This window comes from Alosa sapidissima, chromosome 15 (assembly GCF_018492685.1).
Source record: "Alosa sapidissima isolate fAloSap1 chromosome 15, fAloSap1.pri, whole genome shotgun sequence".
NCBI lineage: Eukaryota > Metazoa > Chordata > Actinopteri > Clupeiformes > Clupeidae > Alosa > Alosa sapidissima.
The window spans coordinates 2,373,423-2,398,108 of record NC_055971.1 but is presented as its reverse complement, the minus strand read 5'-3'; the positions used below and the strand labels follow the sequence as shown (position 1 = coordinate 2,398,108).

At 39.8% G+C, this 24,686-nt stretch overlaps 1 protein-coding gene across 4 annotated transcripts in view; it reads right to left on the bottom strand.

Moving 5' to 3' along the window:
* trmt9b (tRNA methyltransferase 9B) overlaps window positions 1–24,334 on the bottom strand; it is a 33,720-nt gene extending 9,386 nt beyond the window's left edge. Inside the window, exons 1-5 of one of the 4 annotated variants that reach the window (XM_042062997.1) lie at window positions 24,268–24,285; window positions 10,475–10,683; window positions 3,100–3,171; window positions 1,842–2,042; window positions 1,485–1,658 (exon numbers count right to left, since the gene is read on the bottom strand). In XM_042062997.1, coding sequence (XP_041918931.1) covers window positions 1,485–1,658; window positions 1,842–1,995 — 328 coding nt within the window. In that variant the 5' untranslated portion in view covers window positions 1,996–2,042; window positions 3,100–3,171; window positions 10,475–10,683; window positions 24,268–24,285. The other 3 variants (XM_042062996.1, XM_042062995.1, XM_042062994.1) reach the window with 3 other exon arrangements.
* Between the last annotated feature and the right edge of the window lie 352 nt (window positions 24,335–24,686).

Below are 24,686 nucleotides of genomic sequence, written 5' to 3'. Positions count from 1 at the left end.
TTAAATGTCATTACCAATTTGCAACTGATGGTGAATAACTACTCATTATGAGATGTACAGTATTTCGTTATATCTTTATTCTAATTATGTTTCCTATTGTAATCGTGCAATTTGTAATGTTTTGCTTGGACGTGCGCTGGTGTGCGTTCATGGATGATAGGTGCACCCGCCAATATGACCGTTGACAATGCGCTCTTAAAATAACATATAAACAACTTGCCATAGACCTCTGACCAGGTGTACAATAGCGATTCTTAGACAATGCGCTAAGCCACTCCCTAAGTTGTTAATTGCCACACCCCTGGGCGCATTGTTTAAAAATTAAACGTGCAAAATAAGGAATTAACTTCGCGCCGGGTGAAAAACGAGTTTTACGCCATGCGCCAGTGTGCAAAATACAGCCCGTAGTTTCCAAGTTTAATTTTCGCTGTTGTTGCGAGCTAATAGGCTACAATATAGGAAATACTTTTAAGTTTCCTCTGAGTAGGACCAGCTCCAGAAGTGAATGGATTTTTCTTAGCCTGTGCTACACCTTTCCACCAAGTTGTGCAAAAATTGTAGGGTACCTGTAATGTTGACAAACATGCATAGTACATGGAAGCTCTTGATAGCGCATGACACTAACATCTATAAAAACAATATATTTATTGAATAAAACTAGACAGGTACCTCGGATTAGCATTGCTGTTTATTGTTAAACTGACAGTGCGTTTTCAGCAGTGCTTTATATGCACTTTTCGCTATGGATATTTATCCTGCAGACGAGTTGTTTGGGACTTGTTGCTAAGAGCTGCTTACATCTCGTGACAGTGCGTTTTCAGCAGTGTTTTCTATGTGCCTTTCGCTTTAGACCAGGTGTTTCTTGGTCAGGGGCGTAATCATTTTCAGAGGGTGTAAGACAGTGATTTTCGGATCAAGCACCAGACCACATTTGTTTCGTTTGACAATTGACACACCCCTGGGCGCAATGTTTAATTAAAGTGGCGCGCGAAAAAAGAATCACTGAATTGGGTGTGAGATAAGAACAAGCCGCGTTGCGCCGGGTGTAAAATAGGGCCCTAAGAGAGCTATGTCAAGTTTTGTGCCTGCATCAATTGAACTCAGGACTGTTTTATTTTTTATATAAAAAAAAACACTTATTTATTTATTGCTTATCCATCAGGCATTATTTATTGTTCTTTACGAATGCAAATTGGCTCCATGAGGTATGTATGCATAGTATGTTGCATGTGTATGTCTCTACATGGTGTGTGCTTTGTTGTATTGTATGTGTGTGGAATGTTGTATGTGCATGCTGTGTGGGCATTGTATATGATGTTAGGTGTGTGTATGCCATATTCACATCTAAGCTGTAAAGTTTTCTTGAGCCTGCTTTTTGAATACAACATGAAATTTTCATGAAACATTTTAAACATGTGACTGATGAATGTGAATGAAGGATTTGAGTATGAGGCAGAGTGCAGCATTCTTAAAGAGAATGATACCTGCTATGGAAAGAATGGCATCAAAACAGCCATCACGGTAGGGAAGGCGCAAGCTATCGCAGAGCTGAACCTCATATCCTTGGTTCCAGGCAGATTCCACAAGTGGGCGGCATACGTCACACCCCAGCTTGAAGACATTTTCATTAATGTGGAGATACTTGCCATTACCACAGCCTAACAGGGGGAGGTAAAATGTGGGTTTTGATTACACTGTATTTCTGATGCATTTTGTTTCATTTTAATGGGCACCCCCAATCCCACCTCCTCAAACATGAAACTGGGAATGTCTTGTGCCCAACATTTTTAACAAGAAGGCTTCAGACAAAATTTGGTTGAAAATGGAGAGAACTGACTTACCCACATCAGCCACAATACTACCTGGCTCCAGTTCCAGAAGAAACTGACGCACTCTAGGCCAGGCTTTGTAACGACTGTCATTGAAGTAAGGTGCAATCTTCTCATAAACATTGTGCACATGGTCTCTCTCAAGCTGACAGGCTGCGTCTTCCATCACGCTCTCTCCTGCCACTTTCACAAATCAGCCCTGAACAACCACATCTGTGTAGAAAAACAAGAGTGAGATAGCTATACAATAAGACAACATCACATCGATAACACTAGCCCAAAGACAATCTATGCTGATGGAACACAACATTTTTTTTAGGTCAGACTGTCAAACACTCAAGAACAACCTTTAGGGCTTCATGCTTTATTCCTTAAAGAAGAAATCCGGCGAGTTTTCATATAGATCTCTGTTTCTCAAGGTCACTGAGTACTGTTGGTATGAAAATAAAATGTACATGCCCATGTACATGCCCCCAGAGTGAAGCGCTGTAGCTAGATTTCTCATTTAAGGGCAACACTGTGATAGCTAGCTTGTTAACTGTTTCAGCAATATATTTGGTGACAAAGGCTATTCTTGATATACTTACTAGGTTCCCTGCCCAGAGCACAAAATCACATAGTGAACATTCTGAGGAGCTAATTGGAATAATTGTGTTAAAATCCTTAAATCAAGTAAAAATATGTATGAATTTGCATTAAGCCACAATGTGGAATATTATTGCAAATGCAAGAATAGAATAATGTTAGAAATAAAACTATCAACACAGACATTTACATTGATAGTCTGGCGTTATAATTTATTTGCCTCGGGTGTACTGTGGAGTGGGTAAGACTGTTTTTAGTGGCAGGCTAACACATACTGATGACTTGCGAACTCTGCAACTAGAAGGAAACATGTTGATAACGGTCTCCACTGATAAATATCACACTTGCTAACTTCAAAATGAGGTCCTATGTCCAAAATTCTTTTGACATTGCTAAGTTGCCCCAAAAGGCTATGATATATGCTATTTAGTTGTAAATGCATATTCTGGCCTTACTCAATGCATGCCACTTTGGTCCCAAATGAAAATGTACACTCATTATCATCCACAAATAAACCCAAGGTTGTTGTTAGACCAGTTCCTCTTCTCAGTTTTCCAGTAAGTTTAGGTATCATGTTCAGAATTACATGAAAATTACACATTCATTTGGTTGTTACAGAATTACATCTAATCATAACCACAACCACATTGACTTGCTTCCTTTCAAATCAATGTACACAAAATACCTGTGACACACTTCACATGGCTATGTTGAACCTGATCTGCCAGCTGTGATAGCCTGGATGCTCCGTGTGAACCTGTGGGGCAAAAGGCAAATGATAGGCAGAGCCTGTCAGTCACATTAAGAGAGAGACACAGAAAAATATGACTGCCTCCTACAGTGTCATCACAAATATGATCTGTATGCTTTCTCTCTAAATACCACCTCATACTAAACCAAGCACTACACTGAAAGGCAAACAGGAATGTACTAACAAGCTCATTCCTCCCTGCCATAGGGATACATTCTTACATTCCATATATGACAATCCCAATATTCAAGGTTAAAATGTGGGTAAACAGAACATCCCTACAAAACACACAATAACCTAGCTTGCACTTTTACTCCTTCTAGGTCTAGAACATGCTCTACTTGAATTCTCACTGAATTGCAAAAACAGACATTATGTAACAATTGTAGGAAGTACAGTCAACCAAATGATATTGACAATATGTGACAAGATCTTGAATCTGAATCTGAATGGTCACCATCCTCCAACCACACCAATGTAAACACACATGATCAATGACATTGATGTAAAATATGAATCTATAATGACAACATTATTAACGTAACAATAATATTTGTGCAGTGAGTGACTAACTTGATCTATGAACTAAGAAAAACCGGTCCCCAAGTAATTTGCTTGATTCCGTACACGACGAAGCATGTTAATAAACACTACCGTTAAGCATCTGATTGAACATTATTCACCAAAGCCTAAACATGCAATCACACAACCATTAAACCATCCATTAACTAGATGTACCGCATAGCGGTACAAAATATGACCACCGCTCAGTCCTGTACATCCATTCCGCGAAAATAAATCACACTTCAATTTGTCTCCATATTTTACTCCATCCCCCACTCTTGAAACTTTTGTGTATGCTTGTTTGGCATGCCTGAGTGTGTGTGTGCGGCTGCACAGAAAGTAGCCTACTGGTGCTGAAAAGGTGAATAGATTGTAGAATAGCCAAAGAAGATGTAGCATTGTTATAAAACCTTTAAAATCTCTAAACAATCACAAGTAGGGCAGTTCATCACAGTTCATTCATTGCAACTGGATTGATGAAAGGTCACTTACACCTGTAGGCTACATTGTATTTGGGAAAAGCAAAAGGTATCAGCATAATGTTATTTATTTATTTATTATGTATTTATAAACAAAAACATCTCTGTCAGTTCCATGCCGTTTTCAACAGCTATCAAAAACAAAGGTCCTTTTTGGATGGATGGATTTTTTGTGAATGTTTCTTCTTCTACATAAGATTTTAGTCATCTTTAGTTCATGTAATACTTTATTGTCAATGCACAAATTAAGTAACAGTAGTCTGAAACGTTATTGTTAATGCACAAATTAAGTAACAGTAGTCTGAAACGAAATGCTGTTTTACATCTAACCAGTGGTGCAAATAACTGACATGTCCAAATGGGCCTTGATGAAATGCGTCGCTAGACTGTTCATACACATTTTAACGGGCCAAAGTTGAAGAGCTTTTGTCCGTTATTGTTCGTGCAAATATAGGCTGATTCATGTTCCCTTGCATTGTGTAACTGAGGTCCATGGCTAGTCTGGCTTTCATCAGACCAAGCTCAATCTTTTAAGAAATCAAAAAATAAATAGCGGGCAGATCAGGCTGGGTTCACCCAGCCTAGTCCATAGGCACCCGGTATTGTTTAATTTTCAGATTGAGATATACACGCTCTGGCTATTCTAAATGCAAAAATGCATTAGGGAGTTATGACAAAACTGTAACTAACAAACTAGATCCTAATAGAAAGCTGTTAGCTTCCCTAAGCTACAGGTAGGCCTATAAGGTAGGCCTATTTACAACATAAATTGTCAATAGGCTATGCTGGCGACACAAATAAAATCTCCTTTGGAAACCAATGGCTTACGACTTACAGTATCAAGCGGACTTAAACTGCCATATCGTGGCGAAAAGTTGTAATAACATTCACGCAGCTCCATGAGTCAAGGAAAGCACGAATGAAGTAGCCACTTCTAAATGGGACCCACTACACAGTAGCTTAAGGTGTGTTGCTAAAAGCAGCCATAATGAAATGAAGGTGTCATTGTTTGGATACTTCACACACACGTGCTTTTTAATTTCACAGACTACAACTACCAAGCTGGAATCAAAGCACATCGATTCCCCTCTCACACCCTGCACGCACTTAAAACAAAATAAACAGGCGTCTCAGTCTCACGCATGTATAGGCAAAACTGTATCAGACCGGTGTAACGTTGGTAAATCTTCCATTGCACAGAATGATTTTGTAGCACGTGCAATAAATGACAGTCGAAAGATACAAACAGTGCTGCTATCAATTTGCTTGGTATAACCGCATTTATAGTTTTCTACAAATGCAATCAATCAAATGGGCCTCCATCACTCAACCAACGCTAACGGTAACATTACCTAGGTCCTTATTGATATCATAAGATTAACGTACCTGCAGTAAAAATCAAGCATGTCCGATAAACATCCTCAGATTTATTTCGGCTTCAAGAAGAAATGGGAATTACACTTCATGTGAACATCGTCCTGTCCTTATTAGATGTTCGCTGCGGTAAATTACAGTCCTTGTAGGAAGTGTCCATTGTTTTTCCCAACCCACTTTTAACTTCCAACAAAATTACGTCTCACTGCAACGATGCGCCATCTAGTGGACAAACGACTACTTATCGCCAATACTGAAAATGCAGCCATGATGATGATGATGAATATTTATTTTGGCTTTCTTTTGATCCTACTGAATTTGTAATTATGTATCGGCCGTTCTAATACCGATAGTATGTGGGTGCCTGTGTGTGTGCATGTTTATATGTGTGCACCGCCATTTACAGGCCAATGAGTTTACAGTCACTAAATGTACACATAACCTAATTTTTTTAGACCCCCCCATGGATGAAATTCTACGAAACTTGGCATACCCCCAGAGAATGCCAGGTCAATCATACACATAACATTTGGTGCAGTTCTGAACATCTTAACTGAAGATAGGGGCGATTAAAGCAGAATAATATTGCATTTTCATTTTTTACCGGGGGGGGGGTGCAAATCACAAATGAGTGATTATGAGCCAGGTTGATGTGGGCCCTTGAGACCAACATACCATAAAAGAGAACTGTGTCTGCCCACAGAGAACTGTGTCTGCCCTACCCTCCTTTCGGGGGGTCCAGTCCAGCGGGGGGGCTGCAGATCAAAACGAAAAATGACAGTTCCATGCTATCCATGTGGGGGTACATGCCCACCAAGTTTTGTGTACCCCGGTCTTTCAGTGTCCCGGGAATCCTTGTTGGTGTACGTCACTAAATGTACACATAAGTTATTTTATTGTAGGGCCCCCATTGACCGAAAGTACACAAAACTTGGCATGCATTCGGAGGGTGTCATAATGATCCTACACTTTTAATTTCGTGCAGTTTTGACCTTGTCAGCCAGAGATATTGTGATGAAAACACCTAATTTTTTGCTTTTTAATTTTTAACTAGGTGGCGCTATACATTAAATAAGTGGTAATGGGATGGGTTGACATGCCCCCTTAAGGCCAACAGACAAAAAAAAGGTGGACCTCCTAGGCCCTACGGTTCTCGAGATATTCACAGAAAACTGTCTCCGGCCACCTACAGGCCAGTTGGTGTATAGTAACATAAATTAATTTATTGTGTGGCCCCCCATGAATGGAATTCCACAAAACTTGGCGTGCATACAGAGGGTGTCATAATGATCCTACACTTCCAATTTCGTGCAGTTTTGACTATGTTAGGTCACAGATACCTTCAATTACAACACCTCATTTTTACTTTTTTGTGTTTAACTAGGTGGCGCTATACATGAAATGAGTGGTTATGGAATGAGTTGACATGGCCCCTTGAGATCAACATACAAAAAAAAAATGGTCCTCCCTACGGTTTTCGAGATATTCACAGAAAACTGTGTCTGCCCTACCCTCCTTTCGGGGGGTCCAATTCAGCGGGGGGGCTACAGATCAAAACGAAAAACGATGGTTCCATGCTATCCATGTGGGGTTACATGTCCACCAAGTTTCGTGTCTTTCAGTGTCCCGGGAATCATTGACGGAAATTTGGGCATGCGAAAAAAAAAAAAAAGAAAAAAAAAAAAAAATCTGACTAAACCTATATGACCGCCGCTTCGCTGCGCGGCGGTCATAATAAGGACAGGGAGGCTGAACCGACCGATGCCATTTTAGTTATAAATAGGGCTGTCAAGCGATTAAAAAATGTATCTAATTAATTACATACTCTCTGATTAATTAATGTAAAGTAATCGCATGCATCCAGTTTTGCTATGAACGCATTTTTAAAAAAACATTTCAATTGGGCGGATTAGTGAATCAATGAAAAGCCAAACCACCATTAGACTTTAAAGCAATTAGTTTCAGGTATTTTTGGCAACTCTATTGCTCCACATAGTCGTAATATCTATATTTTACTTTGCCTATGTCAATACCCTACTACTCATGGCTTGTTCCCCTGGTATAACAACACTTTTGTTGTGGAGGTGAAAGACTAACAACAGGCAGAAACCATCTCCAAAAAGCTATAGACCTATCTACTGATAAGGTATATGGTATAAAATTCTCGCCAAAAGTTTTCTGTACCTGTACCAAAGTTTTGTGCTTGTAAGAATATTTTGTGCTCGTAAAAATAATTTGTATCTGTAAAAATATTTTGTGCATGTAAAAATGGTTTGTACATCTTCAAATCCGTTTTGTCACTGTGTAGAAAAAAGTTTTGTGAATTTGCGAACGATTTTTGCACGGACGGATTTTCCATTTGCAAGTGCGCATCTGATTTCTACAGACATGAAACAGATCTACGGGTACGAAACGAATTTACAAGTACAAAACTTTTTTACAAATTTTCCCAAAACAGCCAATCACAGCACTGCTTACTGAACGGCCAGTCAGCCGATCAGCTCGCTTCTTTAATTCTGAAACGTTGGACATACCGCTCTGGGTACATCCATGTAAACACCACAGTCAGAAGAGGTGAAACACTTAAAGCAACACCAAAGAGTTTTTTGTACCTTAAAATAATGTTTCCAAATTCGTTTCAGTGGTTCATCAACTTGTAACAGGGTGAACGGCACTTCTGCATTCGCTTCACAGCCCTCTATCGGCTATAACAGCACTATGTAAGTTTGCCAGATCGGGTAGCGGATCTGTAGTTCGATGGAATGAGACATAAGAAACTACAAATTTGACTTGCATCTGATGTCGCAATACATCGTACTTTCATAAATCGTGCAACATATTCTACCTTGTCTGTGGACATCGTTATTTGCAAAGCCGGTGCTGGATAAACAAATAGCGTGCGTGCGACAGAGGGAAAGTTCTTTGGTGTTGCTTTAAAAAAGAAGAAGAGCTAACTTAGCTAACAAGCAAACAGCTCAACTTAACTCTATTCCTTCCCTACTATGAATCTAATACCATTAACTAGAACTAATAAAAATGTGATCATTAGTATTATTATTAATGATAATTGTTGTGTTTTCCGACTAGTCATTCCTCCCTTTGTATTTCCCACGTTATATGTGCAGTGCTTTCACGTAACGTTAGCAGAGACGGTTGATAAAAGCAGTATCTTTGACGTTAGCTTAGCCCAGCCAATACTTAGCCCAGTTAGCTGCCATTACCTATTGTTACCTACTAATTACCTATCCAGTGCTCGCGTTTTAAACTATACTGTTTATTAGTTTTAGTTAATGATATTAGATTCATAGTAGGGAAGGAATAGAGTTAAGTTGAGCTGTTTGCTTGTTAGCTAAGTTAGCTTGTTACCTAAGCTAGCTAGAACATAACAGTTACATGACCAAAAAAGTTCAGGTTGGCTTAGGCTGACAAAAGACCCATTCATTCTGGACATAAAAGACGGATTTCACACGCCCTAACCATTGTACTTTTACACGAAATTGGGTAGTTTACCATTATGGACGAAAATGAAGCGTGTCTCATTAAGTTATTGTTCCCACAGGGTTAGTATTATTATTAATGATAATTGTTCTGTCCCAGATAGCAAGCATAGTCGGCCCGATTCTGGCTGAGTGCTGGCAATGTCGGCTGAGGTCCGAGTCGGCTGAAGCACAGTAAACACAGTCGGGGACCCAGCCGCCATTCAGCCAACACTCAGTCAGATCAGTTTTATAGTGTGTGGGCCAGTACAGGCCCGGGGACCCAGCCGACACTCAGCCAACACTCAATAAGTCATTTTACTGTGTGTGGGCCACAACTGGGCCAAGAGAAACTATAAGAGTCATTTTACTGTGTGTGGGCCACACCTGGGCCAGAGCAAATTCTTTGTGTCAATTATCAGTGACTGGGCCATTTTTGGGCCGGGGACCAAGCCAGAAGTGGGCCAACACTCACACTACCCTGAAACAAGGTAGTGGGCCAGAGGTGGGCCGGTCAAATTTTGCTATGTGGGGTATAGTTATTGTGTTATAATGTTTCCGACTAGTCATTCCTCCCTTTGTATTTCCCATGTTATATGTGCGGTGCTTTCACGTAACGTTAGCAGAGACGGTTGATAAAAGCAGTATCTTTGACGTTAGCTTAGCCCAGCCAATACTTGTTTCACCTCTTCTTCTTCTTCTTTTTTAAGTGTTTCACCTCTTCTGACCGTGGTGTTTACATGGATGTACCCAGAGCGGTATGTCCAGCGTTTCAGAATTAAAGAAGCGAGCTGATTGGCTGACTGGCCGTTCAGTAAGCAGTGCTGTGATTGGCTGTTTTGGGAAAATTTGTAAAAAAGTTTTGTACTTGTAAATTCGTTTCGTACCCGTAGATCTGTTTCATGTCTGTAGAAAACAGATGCGCACTTGCAAATGGAAAATCTGTCCGTGCAAAAATCGTCCGTGCAAAAATCGTATTAATGGATCGCAAATTCACAAAACTTTTTTCTACACAGTGACAAAACGGATTTGAAGATGTACAAACCATTTTTACATGCACAAAATATTTTTACAGATACAAATTATTTTTACATGTACACAAATAATTTTTACGAGCACAAAATATTCTTACAAGCACAAAACTTTGGTACAGGTACAGAAAACTTTTGGCGAGAATTTTATACCATAAAGGTAGGCCTAATGTTTCACGATTCTGGCGAGATGTTTTTTTTAAGCATGGTAAATGCAATGACTGAAGTTTCCACCCATTGTTGACATGTGGAGTAAGCTTACCCTAATTCTGAGGTAATGCAGTCGTATTTAAGGGAGTTCGTCAGTTAGTTAGTCAGTCATATGTAGCCTAAACAATACATTTTCAAAGTTAATTTTGACAAGGCAAATTAACTCGTAGCCTACATCCGGGTTGCTTTGCATTAAGGTGATACTTCAGACTTGAGGAAATTCCTTACTGCAGAAATAGCAGAGAACATGCTCTTTACTCTCAACAGTTCCATCTGGGCATTTTCATGAACATAGGATAAATTTTCCATTCACTGGACCAAGCAGCACTTTCTCGTCTGCCTCCTTCAGTCACTGAAGCCAGAACTGCACTTGGTAAAAGGTCTCTACAAAATGTGATTCAGCGTTATTTTTTAACGTGTTATTATTTCTGTAATTAATTAATCAAAATGAACATGATATTTTGACAGCCCTAGTTAAAATATCTTAAATATCTTAAAGCAAAAACCTGCACTACTATGCCTATATTTCCTTCCCATTAAGCTGCTGTGCCTTCTGGTTTCTCCACCTACTGGTGTCCTTAAGCGTTCATTATTAGGGGTTATTAGATTGATAGTATCGATACCATCGGATCGATACTTTAATTTCAGTTCACCTCCAATAGATCTACATTCACAATGAGTTGCTCTTGTTTCACCGAGGACTAGCCTACAGTCGTGCAAACACCATTCCTTTCACATATCTTGCATGCCCACTTTGCAATGTTTCGTTGTTCAAATGTTTGTAAATTATTAACAGTGGAAATTACAAAATCATTAGTGGTCATGGAAATGTATTCAAATTTAGCATATTGATGTTTTATTCACGTCATAAATCATGACACACTGTTCTCCCCTACATAAAAGTATAAGGTGCTTTCAGTAACAAATATCAATATTGGTATCAATATCGGCAATACTGGCCCTATATTTAATTGGTATTGGATTGAAACCACATTTTGCACATCACTATTCATTATACTCGCCATTCCCGACCTCGCACAATAGTGTGACATCAAAATTATGTCAGCCTCGCGCAGGCAGCCCCTGCACAGGAGAATTTTTTCAGTGTTGTGTGTGACCGTCTGGTTGCGTTTTTCATACAGCCTAGCCCACATCTTAAATAAACTGAGTAATTTCAATAAAATGACTGTAGTGATGAAGTTTGAATAGCAAGTTCTGAGGACTGATTTGTTACAGATAGGTTAACAAAGTTACCAGCGAGAGTTACAACAGGAAAGAACTAGGACCCAGGGATAGGGCTGGGACAATGCGACGTCATAATCGATGACGTCGACGCAAAAAATATGTCGACGCAAAATATGCATGTCGATTAGTCAAGCATAATGCGTACCGCTAAATATTTTTAATTTTACACCTTCAGTGTTTCCCATAAATTGATTAATCTGTGGCTGGGCGCGATGAGATCAAAACCGGCCATCACACGTCTATGTTGTACTATTTAAATTAAAGATAACATAAAATCCTTTAATTGAGCCGTTCATGGGCTTTGGAAAAACATTTTTCCCAGTGAAAACATCATCATTCCGCGTCATTCACGTCACGTAGTGTGTGAGTCAGAGGTCCGAAACTAGGGCTAACAGAGTTGCCCAGTTAGGGGCTCATCATCACTTTTGTCGTCACATTGTAGTTCGTTTGTAAATTGGCCTTTCACGTCCAACAGTTTTAATGTGAACTTGGGAATTTGCCATTTTTGTCACTTGAAAGCTGCATATCTTATAAGCGTCTTACACTATATTTTAAGCAAATACAGTTGTTTATTTAGGATTAGTGAGTGTATGTTTTAACCTTTGTTGTGGCATCCGTGTTTGTCACACATTCCGACGGCAAAGCACATGAACACTTGCTGTGGGAGAAACAAAGTAGCCACGGGGGTGGTCCTTGTCATTCCGAAGTGCCATGAATGCACCATTTTCACACACGCAGCCTTTTCTTGCCCCACCCGCTCTCTCTCGTAACAAGCCCGCTGCCCCTCATCTGTGTGCATTTAACAAAATATTCACGATTACGTTACTCATGCAGGGCTCATTTTATTGACTCTGACACTGAATGTTCGATGTAAATGGAAAAGTGTTTTCCAAGACTTAAAAGTGCTTGTCCCAAGGAGAAGTACGGACCGTTATTTGAACTAACTACGTTATGAATTGCATCCACACATCAGCAGGATTTTAACTGTGTTAGTGTTACAATTGCAAGGGTTCCCTCACCGCCTCACGAGCGTCTTAAAGTGACAGGCACTCAATTAGCCCTATACACTACTGAACTTTATTGAATGCTACCTCTGACTAAGAATGCATTACTTTGCACTTGTATAGTCTTTTATTTTGGAATTTTTAAGAACAATAAACATACACCGTGTTCTAAATTATTATGCAAATTGGATTTAAGTGTCATAAACATTTATGTTTTTGTTTTTCAGGGTCATTCCACCGAATCGGTGCCTTTTGCGTCCCACAACATATAATCAGTTCTAAAGTTGCTTTAACAACAAATACATGTTTAATTTAAAAAACTTAATGTTACTATAGATCATATGCATAAATATAAGACCAAGTAAACCCAATAAAATACAAGTTAAAATGATTAAAATCACATAAATATTTGCTATGGGTAAGGATTTTGGTTGATTTTGGCTTGTCCCACGCTATGTTTTTTCTTTTTCAACAGCACTTCTCAGTTGTAAAATGTTGGTAAAATGATACCATTTTCACAGTTTTATATTGTCCTAAGTGTAATCTCATTGTTAAGCAATGATTTTTTACATAAATAGATATGTTTTCTTAGAAAATATAAGTCATTTATCATTGTCCCTTAATTTCATCTCAGTCCTGTTACTTTCACTAAAACCCCTTATAAAACTAGATGTACCGCATAGCGGTACAAAATATGACCGCCGCTCAGTCCTAAACAGCCGTTCCGCGAAAATAAATCACACTTCAATTTGTCTCCATATTTTACTCCATCCCCCACTCTTGAAACTTTTGTGTATGCTTGTTTGGCATGCCTGAGTGTGTGTGTGCGGCTGCACAGAAAGTAGCCTACTGGTGCTGAAAAGGTGAATAGATTGTAGAATAGCCAAAGAAGATGTAGCATTGTTATAAAACCTTTAAAATCTCTAAACAATCACAAGTAGGGCAGTTCATCACAGTTCATCCATTGCAACTGGATTGATGAAAGGTCACTTACACCTGTAGGCTACATTGTATTTGGGAAAAGCAAAAGGTATCAGCATAATGTTATTTATTTATTTATTTATTTATGTATTTTTAAACAAAAACATCTCTGTCAGTTCCATGCCGTTTTCCACAGCTATCAAAAACAAAGGTCATTTTTGGATGGATGGATTTTTTGTGAATGTTTCTTCTTCTACATAAGATTTTAGTCATCTTTAGTTCATGTAATACTTTATTGTCAATGCACAAATTAAGTAACAGTAGGCCTAGTCTGAAACGTTATTGTTAATGCACAAATTAAGTAACAGTAGCCTAGTCTGAAACGAAATGCTGTTTTACATCTAACCAGTGGTGCAAATAACTGACATGTCCAAATGGGCCTTGATGAAATGCGTCGCTAGACTGTTCATACACACTTTAACGGGCCAAAGTTGAAGAGCTTTTGTCCGTTATTGTTAGTGAAAATATAGGCTGATTCATGTTCCCTTGCATTGTTTAACTGAGGTCCATGGCTAGTCTGGCTTTCATCAGACCAAGCTCAATCTTTTAAGAAATCAAAAAATAAATAGCGGGCAGATCAGGCTGGGTTCACCCAGCCTAGTCCATAGGCACCCGATATTGTTTAATTTTCCGATTGAGATATACACGCTCTGGTTATTCTAAATGCAAAATGCATCAGGGAGTTATGACAAAACGGTAAATAACAAACTAGATCCTAATAGAAAGCTGTTAGCTTCCCTAAGCTACAGGTAGGATTATAAGGTAGGCCTATTTACAACATAAATTGCCAATAGGCTATGCTGGCGACACAAATAAAATCTCCTTTGGAAACCAATGGCTTACGCCTTACAGTATCAAGCGGACTTAAACTGTCATATCGTGGCGAAAAATTGTAATAACATTCAAGCAGCTCCATGAGTCAAGGAAAGCGCGAATGAAGTAGCCACTTCTAAATGGGACCCACTACACAGTAGCTTAAGGTGTGTTGCTAAAGCAGCCATAATGAAATGAAGGTGTCATTGTTTGGATACTTCACACACACGTGCTTTTTAATTTCACAAGACTACAACTACCAAGCTGTAATCAAAGCACATCGATTCCCCTCTCACACCATGCACGCACTTAAAACAAAATAAACAGGCGTCTCAGTCTCACGCATGTATAGGCAAAACTGTATCAGACCGGTGTAACGTTGGTAAATCTTCCATTGCACAGAATGATTTTGTAGCACGTGCAATTAATGACAGTCGAAAGATACAAACAGTGCTGCTATACATTTGCTTGGTATAACCGCATTTATAGTTTTCTACAAATGCAATACATCAAATGCCTCCATCACTCAACCAACGCTAACGGTAACATTACCTAGGTCCTTATTGATATTACAAGATTAGCGTACCTGCAGTAAAAACCAAGCATGTCCGATAAACATCCTGAGATTTATTTCGGCTTCAAGAAGAAATGGGAATTACACTTCATGTGAACATCGTCCTATCCTTATTAGATGTTCGCTGCGGTAAATTACAGTCCTTGTATGAAGCGTCCATTTTTTCCAACCCACTATTACAGTCCTTGTATGAAGCGTCCATTTTTTCCAACCCACTTTTAACGTCCAACAAAATTACGTCTCACTGCAACGATGCGCCATCTAGTGGACAAACGACTACTTCTCGCCAATACTGAAAATGCAGCCATGATGATGATGATGAATATTTATTTTGGCTTTCTTTTAATCCTGCTGAACCCCGGGGACGAAATGAAATTTTTCCGTAAAAGTCTAGTGGGGCTACATACCCACCAAATTTCATGTCCCCCGGTGGTTCGGTGTCCCGGGTATCAATGACCAAAAATTCAGGGAGTAGATGACGGGAAAAATTCTTGAATTGTGTGCATGTGTGCGTGTACAAATTTATGTTTATGTGTGTGGGTGTGGGTGTGTGTGTGTGTGTGTATGTGCGTGCTTGTGTGTTTGCCTGCATATGTGTGTTTGTGCATGTGCATGCATGCGTACATATGTCTACTGTGTGAGTATGTGTCATACGTATGATTACTGTAAATGTATGTGTGTGCGTGTGTATCTGTTTATGCACATGTGTGCACATGGAATGGGTTAACATGACCCCTGGAGGCAAACATACGGAAAAAATTGGTCATCCTAGGCCCTACAGTTCTCAAGATATTCACAGAGAACTGTGTCTGCCCTACCCTCCTTTCGGGGGGTCCAGTCCAGCGGGGGGGGCTACAGATCAAAACGAAGAATGACGGTTCCATGCTATCCATGTGGGGGTACATGCCCACCAAGTTTTGTGTACCCCGGTCTTTCAGTGTCCCGGGAATCCTTGTTGGTGTACGTCACTAAATGTACACATAAATTATTTTATTGTAAGGCCCCCCAAGAACGAAAGTACACAAAACTTGGCATGCATTCGGAGGGTGTCATAATGATCCTACACTTTTAATTTCGTGCAGTTTTGACCTTGTCAGCCAGAGATATTGTGATGAAAACACCTAATTTTTTGCTTTTTAATTTTTAACTAGGTGGCGCTATACATGAAATAAGTGGTAATGGGATGGGTTGACATGCCCCCTTAAGACCAACATACATAAAAAAGGTGGACCTCCTAGGCCCTACGGTTATCGAGATATTCACAGAAAACTGTCTCCGGCCACCTACAGGCCAGTTGGTGTATAGTAACATAAATTAATTTATTGTGTGGCCCCCCATGAACGGAATTCCACAAAACTTGGCGTGCATACAGAGGGTGTCATAATGATCCTACAATTCCAATTTCGTGCAGTTTTGACTATGTTAGGTCACAGATACCTTCAATTACAACACCTCATTTTTACTTTTTTGTGTTTAACTAGGTGGCGCTATACATGAAATGAGTGGTTATGGAATGGGTTGACATGGCCCCTTGAGATCAACATACAAAAAAAAAATGGTCCTCCTAAACCCTACAATTTTCGAGATATTCACAGAAAACTGTGTCTGCCCTACCCTCCTTTCGGGGGGTCCAGTCCAGCGGGGGGGCTACAGATCAAAACAAAAAACTATGGTTCCATGCTATCCATGTGGGGTTACATGCCCACCAAGTTTCGTGTACCCCGGTCTTTCAGTGTCCCGGGAATCATTGACGGAAATTTGGGCATGCAAAAAAGAAAAAAAAAAAAAAAAAAAAAAAAAAAAAATCTCACTAAACCTATATGACCGCCGCTTCGCTGCGCGGCGGTCATAATAATGGTACAAACTAGAAGTGACATCATTTCAAGGAAGTGACATCATTTAGAAGAAGCAGATTCCACAGTGTAAGAAAGGGTAACTTTCTCTCTTCTTAAATGTCCAAAAACATTTTTCATGTTTTATCAGGGTTGTGAGAGAGGGGCGAGCATACAACATCAGTCCTGTTACCATTTTTTAAAGTGTATATATAAACAATTATTTATCAATACTGATATTACCTATATCTAGAAGTAATAACCTTTCAGATTACATACCATGTGCCTCCCTAACCTTGACCTGTTAGCTAGAAAGGAGCAATTTACCATGAAATCATCAGTCCTGTTACCATCAGTCCTGTTACTATCCTACAATATTCTATGTAATAAGTGAATGGTAAAAAATAAATGCATAGCTTGAGATGGCCCAACACAATTTCTTGTCATGTTAAGATGTGTTAATTAAATGGGCAATGAAAAAAATCAGTTTGAAACAATTATATTTTTCACATTTTTAAAGTTGAAAAGGCACCGATTTCATGGAATGACCCTTCAATTAAACTCATGGATGGTATTGTGTCTCAGGGCTCTTTGGATCATTGAAATCAATCTCAGACACCTGTGATAATTAGTTTGCCATGGGAGCCCAATCAAAGGAAAACTAAGCTTACTTAAGAAGGATGTTCCACATTACTAAGCATGCCACAGGTTTCAAGCAATATGGGAAAGAAAATTGATCTCTCTGCTGCTGAAAAGTGTGAAATTGTGCACTACCTTGGACAAGGTATGAAAACATTCACATCATCGTACTGTTAAGAAATTTGTGGTGTTGTTGTCGTGTTCAGCCAGACAAATTCATAGGATTAAGAGAGCAGCTGCTAAAATGCCATTGCAAAGCAGCAAACAGGTATTTGAAGCCGCTGGTGCCTCTGGAGTCCTGCGAACCTCAAGGTTTAGTATCCTCAAGAAGTGCAAGTGTGCCACCCCTAAGCAGAAACGGTTGCAGTGGGCTCAGGAATACATGAAGACTAAGTTTCAAACAGTTTTGTTTACGGATGAGTGCAGTGCAACCCTAGATGGTCCAGATGGATGGAGTCCCAACAAGGCTGAAACATCAGCAAGGAGGTGTCATGTTTTGGGCCGGAATCATGGGGAGAGAGCTGGTAGGCCCCTTTAGGGTCCCTTACTGTGTGAAAATGACCTCGGTAAAGTATGTAGAATTTCTGACTGACCACTTTCTTCCGTGGTACAAAAAGAACTGTGCTTTCCATAGCAAAATCATCTTTATGTATGACAATGCACCATCTCATGCTGCAAAGAATACATCTGGGTCATTGACTGCTATGGGCATAAAAGGAGGGAAACTCATGGTGTGGCCCCCATCTTCCCCTGACCTCAACCCTATTGAGAACCTTTGGAGCATCATCAAGCAAAAGATCTATGAGGGTGGGAGGCAGTTCACATCAAAGCAGCAGCTCTGGATGGCTATTCTGACAAATTAAAGCAGAAACTCTCCAAGAACTCAAGTTCAATGGCTGCAAGAATTGTGAAGGTGATATCAATGAAGGGGTCCTATGTTAACATGTAACATGGCCTGTTAAGATGTTTTTGATTGAAATAACTTTTGATTTAATTTATATGACCATTTTTAGTTCTTTACAACCTATAAAATGTCTTGAAACTCTGTTGTGCATAATAATTTGGAACAGTGCATTTTGAGTTTTTTATTTAAAAAAAACTCAAAATGCACTGTTCCAAATTATTATTTTTAATACTGTACTGAAAAATGTAACTTGCATAATAATTTGTAACGCAGTGTATATTGCAATGTTAAGGAATTCATGTTTCTTCATTCAGATATGTAAATCAACATGTATAAATTGTTATTAGTCAATTAATGGGGAGATAATCGAATCTAATCGAAATCGAATCAGACTGAAAAAATGAATCGTTAGATTAATCGATGCATCAAAAAAATAATCGCTAGATTAATCGTTTAAAAAAGAATCGTTTATCCCAGCCCTACCCAGGGACATGGCAATAATCCAGCAAAAGGTAACAAAGAAATGTATTTTCAACCAAAGGATATCTGCTAAGACCTGAAGAACATCTGTTTCCACTTTAGGAAATTACACAAACTCATCTCTCTGCGCCAGCCAGCTACATACACCATGGAAACTAAGCTTAGATGGTAATGTCCCCTAGTTGTGAATAGCAGCAACCAAAGTCTGAAGTATCATCACAGAGGCTAGTTTAGTCGCTACTGCCATTGACGCAAATGCTACTGACAGCGAACTGCTCACATTTCTTCTTCTACGGTGTAAAGTACTGTAGGTGGCGATAGCCTTTTCACAACAGCGTCACCTCTGTTTAGGAGAATACTGCAACTAGTGCAACTGTACAATGACAATAAAGGCTATCTATCTATCTAGCGTTGTGACCACCACGTGCGAGTATAGACCTCAACAGTCCCGGCCCTCCTCCGAGAGAGCTTAGTTTTCATAAGTAAGTTTCCCCATTAATTTCTCCAATCGACGTCTGGAAAAATCCGTATATAAAGACTTTTAGACCATGCCTTAGGCTAACCAGCTACGACGTGACGCATAATCATACAATATATCATTTTGAGTAAAAAAACAGAAAATCCAAAAAAGGTACAAAGCTGTGTACATATTTGAAATTCCGAGTGAAGGAACTACTATCCCATGAGTCTTTTCAAACGTACACATTTCGAACATTTGCAGCCTAACGATAGTTTAACATGCTTCTATTTTGATGTTAACAAGAAGATGACCGTTTCCTACCGTTTCCAATGAGTAAATTCAACTTTCAAGATAAGAAAACAGTTTTTATCGGACGGCCACACATCGGTTCTGACAGCCTTGGTATCCATTTTGAGTAATGAGATGACAGGCGCGGGAACAGTGGCATAAACATTTCCATGGCAAAGGCGATCTCTACCAATCAAAGGCTCTGCTTTTACAAGCTTTTACATGTTAGGATGTTGGGTAGTGTGGTACTTTTCCGTCAAATCGCAAATAAACTAGGTTGATGCCCCATTAACTTTTGGCCTCAATATGAGCATGTACAATTTCTTGGTCATGTCGTAGCTGGTTTTAAGTCTACCATGAACGGGACTATAAATAGTTACGGCACTCCTGTGATGTCACACTGTCGCGCGACAGGTCAGGAATGGCGAGTATGATCAAAGATTATACATTGGCAGAGCAAGACACTTCATCAGGATGCACTTCCGGGAACCTGGATCGCACGGGGGGGGGGGGGGGGGGGGGGGGGGTTCTATAGTTAGGAAAGCTGTTGTTGGCTAGTTGCTAGCTGTCTGACAGGTGGAACGTCATCAATACGTCAACGCCTCTTTATGCAGACAGGAATCAATCCCCATTTTGCGCCCATAGACATGAACTACGACAAAGTATCTTGCTCCGCCTATGTATAATCTTTGGTATAATGAAGTGGTTCTCAGTGTGGGGCGGGCCCCACTAGTGGAGAATAGAGACATGACAGGTGGGGTGTGATGAACAGGGAGATATTTGTTTTTTGTCCCCATCTTTAATAATGCCTTTCTTTTTTGACAAGGAAGATCGTATATTCAAAACAAAATAGCCACGCGCAACATAAGTCATAAACAGACCGACAATTCAAATAACATATGATCCAGCGTACTGAGGGAAATCTAACGTTGAATCAAAATGTGAAAAAATATATAAATTATAATGTTACCATTTTGCTGGGTTGATATGGTCAGGTGGGGCTGAAAATTCCCCACCTCCAAAGTGGGGGATGACAGAAAAAGTTTGAGAACCACTGGTATAATGAACGCTTTAGACTAGCCTACAGCAGCAGGAATTGTCAGACATTCACAAACAAGTTTTAGATGGATTTGAAGTTGCTTTTCATATACACCACGAGCACTAGGCTACATTACAGCCACTTGGACAAAAGACATGTAGAAAATACATATTTTTGCAAATTAGCAACCATTTAAGCCCAAATTTTTCAAGCCCAATGTTTCAGACATGCAAATATGCAAATTATGTGTTATCAGCAACCCTTTGAAATAATCAAGAATTTTTTTTTTTTGAAAATGTATAAAAGTAGATGAAAAAGTGTGTTTTATTACCAGTCATGGAATAATGCGTATACTCAATTTAAGGTTGCTCAAATTGTTTTTTGTTAAAATTAGGGTATTCTGACAGGACTTTCCAAACTGATATGAACACTGAGACCAATGGCAATAATAAATATCAAAATATGTTAACATTGTTTATTTACCAGGAGTTTTGGCTCGTTAAAATATAACCCTGAGTGTGTATGTCTGTGCGTGCGAGTGTGTAGATGTATGTGTGTGTGTGTAGCTGTGAGAGTTAGTGTACAGTATATGGTGTGTCTGTATGTGTATCTGCATGGGGTGTGAGAGTTAGTGTGTTAGTAGCATATTCTGTGTGTGTGTATATATGTGTGGGTGTATATATGTATGTGTGTGTGTGTATATGTATGCGTGTGTGTATGTGTATATCTGCAGGTGGGTGTGTGAGAGCAGCGAGAGCAAAGCGCATGCCGCATACGATGTTAGGTGCCCTTGAGAATATATGTGTGTGTGTGTATATCTGTGTGGTGTGAGTGTGTATATATGTGTGTGTGTGTGTGTGATTGTGTATATCTGTGTGTGTGTGTGTGTGTGTGTGTGAGTGTGTAGGTATAGAAATCTGTGTGCATCTAGATACAACATTCTATCCCACTGGTCACTATTGTGACCGTTAACATGTTTCCTCATTGAAATGTGTTAAACTGAATGCGATCCTGCAATAGCAAAACACATGTTTATGACCCTCACCTGGGGCCTGTTCTATGAAGCGGGGTTTCTGGCTTATCTGGGTAACTTCGAGAGTAACTTGATCACGTGTGGCGTAACTTCCCGATTAACCCGTACTACGAAAGGTGGATAGGTTTTAACCGAGGTATGCTGCCATGGCAATTTACGCTGCATCTCAAACCTGCTCCGACCAGGTTATGTTCTTGGTTAACCCGAGGTTTCCGTTAACCACCCTTTATAAGTACCACCCCTCCACTAACAATTTCTCCCGAGACATGTCGGCGTACCTGGATGATCCATACGACATTGGAGCGCAAATCGTGATGGACTCTCTTCGCAGGGCGAGGGGTTTTAGAGACCGCCAGAAAATATATATAGCCTACCCGGACGATATTCTCTATGAAGATAAGGATTGTCAGCCGAGGGAATTCGTTATCTTTGTCAGATGATCTAGGAAGACGTCTTATAGCAATGCCCGTACGTGGACATTCATGTATTCAATCGGTGATGCAAGAATACTGTCCGAAAATAAATCGGACATAGGCCTACAGTATGCTGAACATCTGAGCAAGAATAGCCTAAAATAAATCGGACATAGCCTACATTAGGCCTAATAAATAAAAATCACCATTTTAACAAACTTGTTGAATTGAATGTCTGTACCCTGCACATAAAGGCTACACATTTCCACAGCACCAGAATCCGACCGAATGCCTCCCTCAACCCCCTCCATAATCGGCCTTCCACTATTATTTGCGATGGCCAACTGATCTGCTACTGTAAAACACTCTGGTGCCTTTCCTCCTACAGTAGTGTTCGAAGACACCTGTTTCTTTTTAGCTGTAAAACAGAGGCCAAGTGAAGGCTATAAGCTAGGCCTACATGTTTTCATAATTAAGAAATATTAATGCAAGCTATAACTATATAAACCTACTATTCTGAATAATGTTTTTGTGTTTCATTTTCACCTGCTGCCATGTGCGTTTGGCAATGGTGTTGCATCTGAAATCTTCACAGGATTAGGCATACACTAAATCAGTCTATGGGGGCTACTTAAACATTCAATTATCCTTATTACTGTAATCTATATGCCCACTTCTGAATTGGGTTGCATCTGTAGGCCTTTCTATGAACTCAAATTAGGCTATTTAATTATTTCAACTCATTTCAGACATTCCGCAAGCTACTAATCCTCCGTAACACATATTTGAAGAACATGTGGGAATAAAACTTTACCTTTAGGCATTTAGGCTACCCGATCTGTAATACGTTGCCAACAGCCTTGCTTTGCTCACTACCGACGTATTTGATTTTTGTCGTAGAGTGGGTTTTAATTCCTCATAACTTGTCATAATAATTGTGCATTCTTCATCCGTAAAATAAGGTGATCGCGTCATCATTGAAAGTGGTGACTTGCGCTGCAACCCGCCACTTATATGTGAACGCGCACAGGTTAACCCCGGCTCAACAAATCAACTTCATAATCAGCGTCGTAGTACCGATTAACACCACTTAAGATAACCAGGTTTTGTCAACCCTGGTTTAACAAAGTAACCCTGGGTTACATCTGTGTAGGTTAAGCTCCCTTCGTAGTACAGGCCCCTGCATGTCCCTTTACTCACTGAGCTAACTCATCCCTCCCCGGTAAATCATGCTGATATCTATCCTACCATCAATTAATAACATGTCCGGAGGTAGCCAATCTGAATGCCCTTGATCTAAAACAACCTTGGGCTGCAACAATTGTCAATCCAGTGTGAAGCATAATGCAAAACAACATGTTTCCACGGTGCTGCTTAAGTAATTAATTGATAGATGGAAATCATAACTAGGCTAGAAGGTTTGGGGTAGCAGTGGGATAAGACCCTTGGCAACTTATTGCAGGATCGAATCCATATATATATGAAATGCAACCTCAAATCCGTCTAAAACCACTTGTTTGTGAATGTCTCAACTCCTGCAGCAGTGGTGAGCAACGCAAGCACGCGCAACGAAACCAGTAGGTGGAAAACCAGAGGGCACACAACACCGGCCCAAATACGAACGAAATAACGAAAAACGTTAACGTTTGTCTACGTTTACCGTAGCTTACGTTTGTCTACATTTATTCGCATCGTTTAGCCTTGCAGCTTACAGTGCCCTCCAGAGTATGGATGGACACCGAAAGAAGCTTGATTTAAGGCTAACCCCCCCCCCCCCCCCCCCAAAAAAAAATGGTCACCAACATAGCGCTAGGCTATAGTCGACAATTACAGTCACCTCTATCGCAGAAACCGTATCAGGTGAGGGCACGGTCGGGAAAAATGAATTATTGCATCAGTGTTGTTACTCTCGTAAATCAACGTTAACGTTAATCAACCCGTTAGCCTAGTCGATGTTATGACACATTGGATATTACCATACGTTGTACAGCAGGGACGACATATTTAACCCTTGTCGTTTACTAAATGACACATTAGCCGAAAGAAAAGTTTCCTTTCACCTGAACTCTGATCCCTTGAATGACATCCATTGGTAGCCAAATGTTAACGTTAGCTAGACTTCCAGCTTTAAATAGTATATACTCTGAAAATCCCAAACAACAACGCTATTACCAAGACACCCATGGTGCTAACGTACTTAACCAAAAAGAGCTGCAAACAGCCGTCAAACACATATAGCCTAATCACATCTATAAGCACTAACCAGGGAACTGAAGGTGCACGGAGCATAAATCACTCTCCTTCTCGGCAGCGCAGCATCCACCCCCTCTATTGGTCGAACTGGATCACATGACCACACAGTTTCCCTATCGCCTACCGTCTGCAATATTATTCCTTCAGTTTTGGGATCTTCAAAGAGTGTATTAGGCTACACTAGTCTTTTTACATTATATCTTAATAATTCGTGCAGATCTGTATCTATTAACGATTCTGTTAAGTTGTATAAGTCTATCACTATGGTTGGTTTATTTATTTATTTTTTTATTCACCCATATAGAAAAATCAAGGGGAAAAATATATTCACATGCAGCTGCCTCCAGCTTATATTGGCATAAATAGCTACAATATATTTAAACACTTGTAAAAACTAGTACAAGAATGTATTTATTTAATGTGGAACCC